We start from the raw sequence: 13,487 nt of genomic DNA, 5'->3' as shown, positions 1-13,487 counted from the left end.
TTAAAAACTTTTTTGGTTACTACATGATTCCATGTGTTATTTCATAGTTTTGATGTCTTCACTATTATTGTACAATGTAGAAAATAGTAAAAAAATAAAGAAAAAACCCTGAATGAGTAGGTGTGTCAACTGTTGGCTGGTACTGTGTGTATGTGTGTACAGTGGGGGAAAAAAGTATTTAGTCAGCCACCAATTCAATTCTCCCACTTAAAAAGATGAGAGAGGCCTGTAATTTTCATCATAGGTACACGTCAACTATGACAGACAAAATGAGAAAAAAAAATCCAGAAAATCACATTGTAGGATTTTTTATGAATTTATTTGCAAATTATGGTGGAAAATAAGTATTTGGTCAATAACAAAAGTTTCTCAATACTGTTATATACCCATTGTTGGCAATGACACAGGTCAAACGTTTTCTGTAAGTCTTCACAAGGTTTTCACACACTGTTGCTGGTATTTTGGCCCATTCCTTCATGCAGATCTCCTCTAGAGCAGTGATGTTTTGGGGCTGTCGCTGGGCAACATGGACTTTCAACTCCCTCCAAAAATGTTCTATGGGGTTGAGATCTGGAGACTGGCTAGGCCACTCCAGGACCTTGAAATGCTTCTTACGAAGCCACTTGTTCGTTGCCCGGGCGGTGTGTTTGGGATCATTGTCATGCTGAAAGACCCAGCCACGTTTCATCTTCAATGCCCTTGCTGATGGAAGGAGGTTTTCACTCAAAATCTCACGATACATGGCCCCATTCATTCTTTCCTTTACACGGATCAGTCGTCCTGGTCCCTTTGCAGAAAAACAGCCCCAAAGCATGATGTTTCCACCCCCATGCTTCACAGTAGGTATGGTGTTCTTTGGATGCAACTCAGCATTCTTTGTCCTCCAAACACGACGAGTTGAGTTTTTACCAAAAAGTTATATTTTGGTTTCATCTGACCATATTACATTCTCCCAATCCTCTTCTGGATCATCCAAATGCACTCTAGCAAACTTCAGACGGGCCTGGACATGTACTGGCTTAAGCAGGGGGACACGTCTGGCACTGCAGGATTTGAGTCCCTGGCGGCGTAGTGTGTTACTGATGGTAGGCTTTGTTACTTTGGTCCCAGCTCTCTGCAGGTCATTCACTAGGTCCCCCCGTGTGGTTATGGGATTTTTGCTCACCGTTCTTGTGATCATTTTGACCCCACGGGGTGAGACCTTGCGTGGAGCCCCAGATCGAGGGAGATTATCAGTGGTCTTGTATGTCTTCCATTTCCTAATAATTGCTCCCACAGTTGATTTATTCAAACCAAGCTGCTTACCTATTGCAGATTCAGTCTTCCCAGCCTGGTGCAGGTCTACAATTTTGTTTCTGGTGTCCTTTGACAGCTCTTTGGTCTTGGCCATAGTGGAGTTTGGAGTGTGACTGTTTGAGGTTGTGGACAGGTGTCTTTTATACTGATAACAAGTTCAAACAGGTGCCATTAATACAGGTAACGAGTGGAGGACAGAGGAGCCTCTTAAAGAAGAAGTTACAGGTCTGTGAGAGCCAGAAATCTTGCTTGTTTGTAGGTGACCAAATACTTATTTTCCACCATAATTAGCAAATAAATTCATTAAAAATCCTACAATGTGATTTCAGGATTTTTTTTCTCTCAATTTGTCTGTCACAGTTGACGTGTACCTATGATGAAAATTACAGGCCTCTCTCATCTTTCTAAGTGGGAGAACTTGCACAATTGGTGGCTGACTAAATACTTTTTCCCCCCACTGTATATATATTCTTTTTCTACATTTTGTTACGTTACAGCCTTTTTCTAAAATGAATGTAATAGTTTTTCCCCCCTCAATCTACACACAATACCCCATAATGACACTGCAAAAACAGGTGTTTAGAAATTTATAAAAAAAAAAAAAAACTGAAATATGACAATACATAAGTATTCAAACGATTTACTCAGTACTTTGTTGAAGCACCTTTGGCAGCGATTACAGCCTCAAGTCTTCTTGGGTATGACGCTACAAGCTTGGCACACCTGTATTTGGGGAGTTTCTCCCATTCTTCTCTGCAGATCCTCTCAAGCTCTGTCAGGTTGGATGGGGAGTGTCGCTGCACAGGTATTTTCAGGTCTCTCCAGAGATGTTTGATCGGGTTCAAGTCTGTCTCTGGCTGGGCCACTCAAGGACATTCACAGACTTGTCCTGAAGCCACTCCTGCATTGTCTTTGCTGTGTGCTTAGGGTTGTTGTCCTGTTGGAAGGTGAACCTTTTTCCCAGTCTGAGGTCCTGAGCGCTCTGGAGCAGGTTTTCATGAAGGATCTCTCTGTACTTTGCTTCGTTCATCTTTCCTTCGATCCTGACTAGTCTCCCAGTCCCTGCTGCTGAAAAACATCCCCACAGCATGATCCTGCCACCACCATGCTTCACCGTAGGGATGGTGCCATGTTTCTTCCAGATGTGACGCTTGTCATTCAGGCCAAAGAGTTCAATCAGACCAGAGAATCTTGTTTCTCATGGTCTGAGAGTCTTTAGGTGCATTTTGGCAAACTCCAAGCGGGCTGTCATGTGCCTTTTTACTGAGGAGTGGCTTCTGTCTGGCCACTCTACCATAAAGGCCTGATTTGTTGGAGTTCTGCAGAGATCTCACAGAGAAATCCTAGAGCTCTGTCAGAGTGACCGTCGGGTTCTTGGTCACCTCCCTGACCAAGGCCCTTCTCCCCCGATTGGTCAGTTTGGCTGGGCGGCCAGCTCTAGGAAAAGTCTTGAAGTTGCAAACTTCTTCCATTTAAGAATGATGGAGGCCACTGTGTTCTTGGGGACCTTCATTGCTGCAGACATTTTTTGGTAGCCTTCCCCAGATCTGTGCCTTGACACAATCCTGTCTCGGAGCTCTACGGACAATTCCTTCGACCTCATGGCTTGGTTTTTGCTCTGACATGCACTGTCAACTGTGGGACCTTATATAGACAGGTGTTTGCCTTTCCAAATCATGCCCAATCAATTGAATTTACCACAGGTGGACTCCAATCAAGTTGTAGAAACATCTCAAGGATGATCAATGGAAACAGGATTCACCTGAGCTCAATTTCAAATACTTATGTAAATAAGGGTCTGAAAACATATGTAAATAAGGTATTTCTGTTTTTTATTTGTAGTACATTTGCAAAAAATTCTAAACATGTTTGCGCTTCATCATTGGATATTGTGTGTAGATTTCTGAGGATTTTTAAAATGTATTTAATCAATTTTAGAAAAAGGCTGTAACGTAACAATGTGGAAAAAGTCAATGGTTCTGAATACTTTCCGAAGGCACGTTTTTCATTTTGTTGGTTACATTTTAAGTTGCTATTATGAACGTTACCGGTAAATGTGTTCTCTGTGCGTGGCCCATGATCATCCATCCAGCCAGTGGATGTGAAGTGGTGGCCATTGGAACAGGGAATTACAACACTAAGGAGAGCGCTACACCAAATGGACGGGTTCTCCACGACTCCCATGCAGTTGTAACAGCAAGGAGATCACTGATGCGGTACGTTTATCTCAGTGTATTTATGATTGTAAATGAATGTGAAAAAACACACCTTCAAAACACCCTTTTTTATTTATTTACATTTTTACATTTTAGTCATTATCCAGAGCGACATTTTATGTCCAGGAAGCAAAGATGGTTCTGAGAAAGATTAGATTGTTCTTATGTGGTTCCTGTTGTATTTCCTGGAATGTTTCCACGCTCTGAGAACACTGCTTAGATCATGTAATTTAGAACATCATAAGTCAGTCAAGGGCAATTACAAATGAACCTGACAAAGCTGGTTATATTTTTCCCAACCTCTCTCACTACAACCCAGCGATATTCAATAAAAATGCATTAAATAATTTAATTAATTATGTCTCAGCCTCCTACAATGTTCACCCTATAAACTTTAGAGCACCAAGATGATTCCATACAAACATTCCCCTATTTCATATAACTTTCAGGGTACCAAATATGCATAATAGTTTGTAGTAGTTATACCTGTATAATCATGTTTTATTTGCAGTTATCTGTACAGGCACCTGTTGCTGTTCTTCAGTAAGAATCGCAGCCTTGAGGAGAAGTCCATGTTCCAGCAGGACGAGAACACCAAGCTGCTCAGTCTGAAGAGCGACATCACGCTCCACCTGTACATGAACCAGATGCCCAAAGGAGCCGCCCAGATCCCCTCCAATCTGTTAGTGACTGGCACCTCTACAACTTCTTACAGCCAAGTTGATCTTTTCCAGCCTGTCTGTCCCTTCAGCCTTGATTTTTTTTTTCTCCCCTCAGGCGCCTGAATCCGCTCTCCATCTCAGCCTGGGAGGTGAACAATCAGATCAGCCTGCACGTGACGGTGGAGGGCAAGGTGTTCTCAGTCTTCTCCCACACCTTCGACCAGGCCACCTCCCGGGTGGTCAGCATGTCGGCCAGTGACAAGATCACCCAGTGGCAGGTGCTGGGTTTCCAGGGAGCCCTGCTCAGTCACTTCACTGAGCCCATCTACGTCAGCAGCATCCTCGTAGGCAAGTCCCTCAATCATAGGTCACACCTCAATAGTCTGAAAAGCATTGTTTCTCAATTTCAGTCAAATCAAATCAAATTTTATTGGCCACATGCGCCAAATACAACAGGTGCAGACATTACAGTGAAATGCTTACTTACAGCCCTTAACCAACAGTGCATTTATTTTTTAATAAAAAAGTCAAATAAAACAACAAAAAAGAGCAGAAGTAAAATAAAATAACAGTAGGGAGGCTATATATACAGGGGGGTACCGGTGCAGAGTCAATGTGCGGGGGCACCGGCTAGTTGAGGTAGTTGAAGTAATATGTACATGTGGGTAGAGTTAAAGTGACTGCATAAATAATTAACAGAGTAGCAGCAGCGTAAAAATATGTGGTGGGGGGTGGGGGGGGGCAGTGCAAATAGTCCGGGTAGCCATGATTAGCTGTTCAGGAGTCTTATGGCCTGGGGGTAGAAGCTGTTGAGAAGTCTTTTGGACCTAGACTTGGCACTCCGGTACTGCTTGCCGTGCGGTAGCAGAGAGAACAGTCTATGACTTGGGTGGCTGGAGTCTTTGACAATTTTGAGGGCCTTCCTCTGACACCGCCTGGTATAGAGGTCCTGGATGGCAGGAAGCTTGGCCCCAGTGATGTACTGGGCCGTACGCACTACCCTCTGTAGTGCCTTGCGGTCGGAGGCCGAGCAGTTGCCATACCAGGCGGTGATGCAACCAGTCAGGATGCTCTCGATGGTGCAGCTGTATAATTTTTGAGGATCTGAGGACCCATGCCAAATATTTTCAGTCTCCTGAGGGGGAATAGGCTTTGTCGTGCCCTCTTCACGACTGTCTTGGTGTGTTTGGACCATGATAGTTAGTTGGTGATGTGGACACCAAGGAACTTGAAGCTCTCAACCTGTTCCACTACAGCCCCGTCGATGAGAATGGGGGCGTGCTCAGTCCTCTTTTTTTTCCTGTAGTCCACAATCATCTCCTTTGTCTTGGTCACGTTGAGGGAGAGGTTGTTGTCCTGGCACCACACGGCCAGGTCCCTGACCTCCTCCCTATAGGCTGTCTCATCGTTGTCGGTGATCAGGCCTACCACTGTTGTGTCGTCGGAAAACTTAATGATGGTGTTGGAGTCGTGCCTGGCCATGCAGTCATGGGTGAACAGGGAGTACAGGAGGGGACTGAGCACGCACCCCTGAGGGGCCACCGTGTTGAGGATCAGAGTGGCAGATGTGTTGTTACCTACCCTTACCACCTGGGGGCGGCCCGTCAGGAAGTCCAGGATCCAGTTGCAGAGGGAGGTGTTTAGTCCCAGGATCCTTAGCGTAGTGATGAGCTTTGAGGGCACTATGGTGTTGAATGCTGAGCTGTAGTCAATGAATAGCATTCTCACGTAGGTGTTCCTCTTGTCCAGGTGGGAAAGGGCAGTGTGGAGTGCAATAGAGATTGCATCATCTGTGGATCTGTTGGGGCGGTATGCAAATTGGAGTGGGTCTAGGGTTTCTGGGATAATGGTGTTGATGTGAGCCATGACCAGCCTTTCAAAGCACTTCATGGCTACAGACGTCAGTGCTACGAGTCGGTAGTCATTTAGGCAGGTTATCTTAGTGTCCTTGGGCACGGGGACTATGGTGGTCTGCTTGAACATATTGGTATTATAGACTCAGTCAGGGACATGTTGAAAATGTCAGTGAAGACACTTGCCAGTTGGTCAGCACATGCTCAGAGTACACATCCTGGTAATCCTTCTGGCCCTGCGGCCTTGTGAATGTTGACCTGCTTAAAAGTCTTACTCACATCGGCTATGGAGAGTGTGATCACATAGTCATCCGGAACAGCTGGTGCGCTCATGCATGCTTCAGTGTTGCTTGCCTCGAAGCGAGCATAGAAGTGGTTTAGCTCGTCTGGAAGTCTTGTGTCACTGGGCAGCTCGCGGCTGTGCTTCCTTTTGTAGTCTGTAATAGTTTTCAAGCCCTGCCACATCCGACGAGCGTCAGAGCCGGTGTAGTACGATTCAATCTTAGTCCTGTATTGACTCTTTGCCTGTTTGATGGTTCGTCGGAGGGCATAGCGGGATTTCTTATAAGCGTCCGGGTTAGAGTCCCGCTCCTTGAAAGCGGCAGCTCTACCCTTTAGCTCAGTGCGGATGTTGCCTGTAATCCATGGCTTCTGGTTGGGGTATGTATGTACGGTCACTGTGGGGACGACATCATCGATGCACTTATTGATGAATCTAGTGACTGATGTGGTGTACTCCTCAATGCTATCTGAAGAATCCCGGAACATGTTCCAGTCTGTGCTAGCAAAACAGTCCTGTAGCTTAGCATCTGCGTCATCTGACCACTTTTTTATTAACCAAGTCACTGGTGCTTCCTGCTTTAGTTTTTGCTTATAAGCAGGAATCAGGAGGATTGAGTTATGGTCAGATTTGCCAAATGGAGGGCGAGGGAGATCTTTGTATGCGTCTCTGTGTGTGGAGTAAAGGTGGTCTAGAGTTTTTTTTTCCTCTGGTTGCACATTTAACATGCTGGTAGAAATGAGGTAGAACGGATTTAAGTTTCTGATAGATTAATTATTAATGACTAATTATTACACCCTGAAACTGTGTATAATGTGTTAGAAATGTGTGAGTGTAGGACCAGTAAAGGCTATGGCATTGAGCCACTATTTAGCAATGTGAGTAAGAGTTAGGCCAGACAACAAAGACAACTGAGAAACTAAGATAAAGAGGCCTCCCAATTAAGGGAGGGGAGAAACTGTTATGAAAACATGGTGCAGAATATTGTGAGAACGGCAATAACTGAGTAATGCAGGGAGTAGGATATGTGTGTGTGTGTGTGTGTGTGTGTGTGTGTGTGTGTGTATGTATGTGTGTATGCATGTGTGTATATGTGTGTGTGTGTGTGTGAACTGAAGGTCAGTAGAGCAGTTTTAGAGTGGAAAACTACAGCCCGCCTACAGAGGGGAGGGATTTCTTTTTGTATGACGTATGAGTATAAAAGATGGACTCTGAAATTGTGATGGCAGAATTCTCAATGAATAGATATCTCTGACTATGCAGACCGGGACTCTGGCCGTTACTTAAATCCCAAAAGACTTACAACCTTTTGGGAGACGCACAGAGACACTAAAATAGTTTGTTAAATAATTCACATAACAGTTTCCCTGCATTAAAGTCCCAGGCCACTAGGAGCGCTGCCTCTGGATGAGCATTTTGCTGTTCACATATGGCCTTATACAGCTCATTCAGTGCAATCTTAATGCCAGCATTGATTTGTGGTGGTAAATAGACAGCTATGAAAAATATAGATGAAAAATCTATTGGTAAATAGTGTGGTCTACAGCTTATCATAAGATACTCTACCTCAGGCGAGCAAAACCTTGAGACTTCCTTAGAATTTGATTTTGTGCACCAGCTGTTGTTTACAAATATACACAGAACGCCACCCCTTGTCTTACCGGAGTCAGCCGTTCTATCCTGCCGATGTAGCGTATAGCCCGCTAGCTGTATGTTGTCCATGTCGTCGTTTAGCCACGACTCGGTGAAACATAAGATACTACAGTTTTTAATGTCCCGTTGGTAGGATAACCGTAATCTTAAGTCATCCAATTTATTTTCAAATGATTGAACATTGGCTAATAGGATTGATGGAAGAGGCAGTATACTTGCTCGCCGTCGGATCCTTACAAGGCACCCCGACCTACGTCCACGATATCTCCGTCTCGTTCTCATGCGAATGACGGGGATTTGGGCCTTGTTGGGTGTCTGTAGGATATCCTTCGCGTCTGACTTGTTGAAGAAAAAATATTTGTCCAATACAAGGTGAGTAATCGCTGTCCTGATATCCAGAAGCTCTTTTTGGTTATAAGAGACGATGGCAGAAACATTATGTACAGAACAAATTACAAATAACGCGGGAAAAACACACATAATAGTACAATTGGTTAGAGGGCTGTAAAACGGCAGCCATCTTCTCCGGCGCCATTCTCCTAGGTAGCCCAGTGGACAGCACGTTTGTGTTCTATCTCTGCACTAACACACCTGATTTAACGCATCAACTCATCAGATCATCGAGCACATAAGTTGTATCAGGTGATTTAGTGCTGGATTGCAAAAAAAATGTCATTCTCTCCTCGTCTTGTTTCCCTCGGGCTGATTTCAAAGAATAGATTTGTTTCAAATGGTGTAAAATGAAGACGAGTGTTTCTGCCATCGTCCTCAAATGCAGGCGACGTGAGCTGCGGTGACGTGCGGGGTATGGAGATTGCGGTGAACCAGCGCGTGGACGGCATCACCCCCCGCCTACCCATGTACTACTGTGTGTACCGGCCCCACATCAGCCTGGTGTCCACCGCGTGCCCTGAGGGTGGCGCCAACACCAACTCCCAGTGGAGCCACGGCATCAACTGGAGCCAGGGGGATGTCTCCCTGGAGGTGGTGGATGGCCTGGAGGGCAAGACGGTGGAGGCGTAAGACAATTTTATAGTCAGACTTTCCCCAATGAAGGCATATTCAATTAATGTCCTTCATGATATGAAATAGGCCCCATTCTGGCTTGAAAACCCAGAAAATCTACAGGTGCTCTGTTAGCTGACTTCTTCACAACGACCATGTTGATTTGTGTGTCAGGTCTCCATTTAAGAGCGGCCCTGCCCTGGCCAGCCGCCTGTGTAAAGCAGCCATGCTGAGTCGCTTCAACCTGGTGGCCAAGGAGGCCTCAAGACGGGACCTGCTGGCTACAGTCTCCTACAGAGAGGCCAAGGTAATGAAACTCGTCTCCCCACACTACGGTTGGGCTCCATTCAATTTCAATTCATGCCCTGCCCTCTAGCTACACTAGGAGAACATGAGTGGGTGTGGGACAGGATCAATTACAAACCCTCTTAGATATTGTTACCTTTCAAAAAACCTCTGTGTGAAGTCTCCTGTCCCATTGTCTAGCATTAATAATCCATGTCCCATTAATGGGTTTTCTAGATGATGGCCAAGCCCTACCAGGAGGCCAAGAGTGTGCTGAGGTCCTACCTAGCACAGCAGGGCTACGGCTCCTGGGTGGCGAAGCCTCCAGTGAGTGATCACTTCAGCATGTGAGAGGTCCCCAGCATGACTCTGCACTAAAAATACATTTGTGAAACTTCTCCACCTACACTTGAAAAAAGGACTAAATCGAAAAGGCATACCTCAGCAGGACAAATGGGAGCAGAAAAGAATAGGTTGACATGATGCCCTTTAAACTGCAAGTTAATCTTACACAGTCTACAAAGCTAAGTTTATTATAAAAATGGGTCCAAAGAAGAGGGATGAGGATTTTATTTGTTTGTTTGTTTTATTTTAAGGCGTGTCACAATTGTTAAAGGCACAAAAGCCACGTTTTCTGAAGATGTTTTTCTCAAATAGATTTTTAGATGTTCTGTGGTCACATTGTTGGGCTTTATGCTTTGAGATAAGGAATTGAATTGAATTGAAATAAATAAAAACATCTCAAGATAAAGGTTTGGCAATAATATCATTTACATTTTACGTCATTTAGCAGACGCTCTTATCCAGAGCGACTTACAGTTAGTGCATACATTATTCTTTTTTATTTTCATACTGGCCCCCCGTGGGAATCGAACCCACAACCCTGGCGTTGCAAACGCCATGCTCTACCAACTGAGCTACCTCCCTATCAATATATTTAATTGATTGTTTGCTTTTTGACAAAGAACTAAGCAATTCAAAGTTTAAGGTAAGACTTTTTCTTCTGTAATACAGCCAAGATATTGTATGAACTAGTGATTTGAATTCATGCAATAAACTTCAATATGCATGCATCCAGAGCAATTACAAATATTATTGAATTTAGACTAAGAATCTGCAATGCATTTCATTAAATAATCCAATGTGCTCTTATCAGGAGTCGTCTGCATGCACCTTGACATAGCGCATGAGAATGAAAGTCAATTGCATACCAATATATTATCAGTTTGTATGAAGGCGTGTTGTCAGAGGTCCATAGTTGTGAATTCACAAGCTGATCCCACAATCTAAGAACTAGCACGGTCTTTACTACAAACACACACAGGAAATGCTATGGTTTCCTGTGCAGGCGACGCAGCATATCATATCACTCATTATTTTAATGTTTACACAGCCCTGTTTTGTTGTATTAACCTGGCTTCTTTTTACTTCCTTGTACACAGGAAGTCTTCTGTGCATTAAGGGACCCGACGCTCCAGGATCAAACACCTGAATAGTATGTATGAACCACTCTAGATCTGATGTTTGTGGCACGCCTGGATGAGTTATCAGGGAAAGCCTGTGATTTATGCAAATATGCTGCAAGGCTGGATGTAAAATTGTTCATAGTGAAGGTGTCACTATAGTGATATGAATGAATGGAACACATTGATATTGAAACTGTCGTCCTGATAAGATCCTTGGACGCTGATGTGCATTCAGACATAATTGTCATTGTTTATCTGAGTTACATTTTAGACGTTAATTGACAAGTGACTACTATCAAGGCTTTGTTTGGATACATGGAGTTGCCCTTTCATGTTGAACTAGTATATAGAAGATACTGTGGTGTTTGAGGCATTTGGTTGTCGTATTCAAGTCAAGGCGGTTGTCCAAAATACCCTTTGCTTGTACAAACAGGGATGTCCAAAGACTCTGCTTGTACACAAGGGGTTGGCCAGTGTGATTCATTATTCAAAATCTGATTCTTAAATCACCAACTTCCAAACAACTGATCCAGATCCTTGTTATCAGAAGGTGTGTGAATTATAGAATTAGCAATTAGAATACTAATTATGATGTGATTAAAGTGCTTGTCACAGCAGCCCTGTCGCAATAGATGTAGAGATAAACAGGATATACAGTTCTCTTGATGTGGTTGCACACCACTTTTTAGACCTACCTCTCATTTGGGTAAGCTAGATTTAGGTCATAAAGCCCATATCTAGAATAGTAATGTTTTTGAGGCACAACGTTAAGAACTTGATCCTTGAAAACGTTTCCTGTACACATAAGATGAGTGGGTGGCCCGATAGATACAAAGTGAAGGATTGGCAGTAGAATAAAGTCAAACCGCTTTGTTTGCAGATGCGTTTGTGTGCTTGTAGTCTTTCAAGTGGTTTACACATTACTGGAAGGCAGCTACTTGGGCTGTGTTTAGAACAGCAAAATGACTGTTTAAGCCCTTTTTAAGTTTAAGTTTCCAATGTGTTTAAGGAGCTTCAACACATTGCATTAGCTACATCATATGTATACTACTGACAATGTCAATGGGTTTTCTTTTAGGCCAGGTGCTTGCAGACTAGCCCACTGTAAACATGAATCACTACATTACCTGAGCTTGAGGTTAGAATGTCAGTTGCCTGTAGCACCATTTTGTGGATGAGGAATGGGCTCATTTTCCCTCCATGGACTATTGGTTTATTGCCCTATAACTGACATGGAATTCCCCGTCCTACAGAGGTCACCTACTGTATAGGAACCCACCTCCCCAGTTGGCCTGCCTTTCACTCTCGATTTAGCATAGATCAGCAACAACTTGTCCAAACCACAGTATGACTACCCATACATAGTACACAGTCAGATATTGTCATATTCCATTTAAACATACAGTAGGAGAGAGAAGGATGCTCAGTAGAGATTAATTTAGATGCAGCTGAGTCGGGCTGAAAGCCCAAGATCCTGACATCTCCGAACTATCCCCACATGGGCCGATAAGCAATTTATACTTGTACAATGAAGTGGTCCCACGTGCCGTAAACGTAGGAACCCACCCAAGTCTAGGCGAGGAGGATTCCAGATTCGGGCAAAAGGGTATCCGACAACTCTAATTCACATATAAGCAACGGTAAAACCAATCAATATACATGTACCTATTTTGCTACATTAGTGTTAGCGATGTTTAACCTTAAAAAAACAGAAGGGAAATTCATTTCAAATACTTTTAAATGCAAATTTATTATCAAGGTTTTGGAACAGTCCATGTGTAGAAGTCAAAATATAATAAATACGTAATAAATACATAAATAAATAACTTAGAGCTTTTTAGAAGCTTCTTAAATACATTCTAGTTAAAACAGACATTGAGAACTCAAACACTGGCATTCAGAGCAGTTCAGGCACAGTATATGGATATCACATAATTAAACAAAACCTACAGTAGCACCTTCCTTCATTATGTAGGGCTTTCATCCCAGGTTTTTAAGGACATCCAGTTAGACATATATATATATATATATATATATATATATATATATATGTCACACATTGTTACAGAGTCAGTGCAATGACAATCTACTTCCTGTAACCCCATCCTCCCCCATGCAACTGGGAGCTAGAACCTATTTTATCATTGGAACAGTTTGACAGCTAGAGATGCAGTTAAAGTGTTAATATTTTCCATAAAGTCCTTGAAAGACATTTTGAACAGCGGGTTCTCACGGATGCATTCTGACGAGTCCGTACTCTGAGGAGATAAGGTACGATTTAGTCTAATGACATGTAAAGTGGTAAACCAACGTGTATGAGCCTACCTGTTTAGTAACAACAATTATTTTGAACTGGCAAGATGCTTAGGGAAAATATCAATACTTACATTCTTATCAACAATCATGCCTTGTAGGAGCGTAATAGTCTTGTTGATATGATACTGCAGATTTCTGGAGTTATTGAGGTATTTCAGTTGTTGAATGGAACAGGCCAGTGCTGCAGCAACACTTTTCTGCAACAGAGAAAAAGAGATGCAACTGTTTGCCCTGGGGCTCCTTGATTTTGTGATACGGAAAGAGAGGCTGTGGATTAGTTGTGGTGAATTGCACTGCCAAGAGGGGAGTGGGTGCTATGTGAAATTAGTTGAACCACCGTCTGCAGCCTTGCTGTGTTTCCTGTACTAGTGGTCTTCTATGAACTATTGAAGCGGAAATGCCTTAGCGAGTCAGAAAAACAGCTAGGGCTAGTGGAAAGGTTAAGGGCTACTGTG

General features: G+C 43.4%; 1 protein-coding gene across 1 annotated transcript in view; it reads left to right on the top strand.

The window, feature by feature from the left end:
* adad1 (adenosine deaminase domain containing 1 (testis-specific)) overlaps window positions 1-10,001 on the top strand; it is a 28,435-nt gene extending 18,434 nt beyond the window's left edge. Inside the window, exons 7-12 of the mRNA XM_041857509.2 lie at window positions 3,389-3,512; window positions 4,024-4,194; window positions 4,290-4,522; window positions 8,739-8,979; window positions 9,140-9,272; window positions 9,488-10,001. Of these exons, the coding sequence (XP_041713443.1) occupies window positions 3,389-3,512; window positions 4,024-4,194; window positions 4,290-4,522; window positions 8,739-8,979; window positions 9,140-9,272; window positions 9,488-9,601 (1,016 nt within the window). The 3' untranslated portion in view covers window positions 9,602-10,001. The remainder of the gene's footprint in view (window positions 1-3,388; window positions 3,513-4,023; window positions 4,195-4,289; window positions 4,523-8,738; window positions 8,980-9,139; window positions 9,273-9,487) is intronic.
* Window positions 10,002-13,487: the final 3,486 nt, after the last annotated feature.

The sequence above is a fragment of the Coregonus clupeaformis genome, chromosome 3 (genome assembly GCF_020615455.1).
Source record: "Coregonus clupeaformis isolate EN_2021a chromosome 3, ASM2061545v1, whole genome shotgun sequence".
In the NCBI taxonomy this organism is placed as follows: Eukaryota; Metazoa; Chordata; class Actinopteri; order Salmoniformes; family Salmonidae; genus Coregonus; species Coregonus clupeaformis.
Note: the sequence above shows the minus strand (reverse complement) of the source record. Positions and strands in the feature narration are given on the sequence as shown.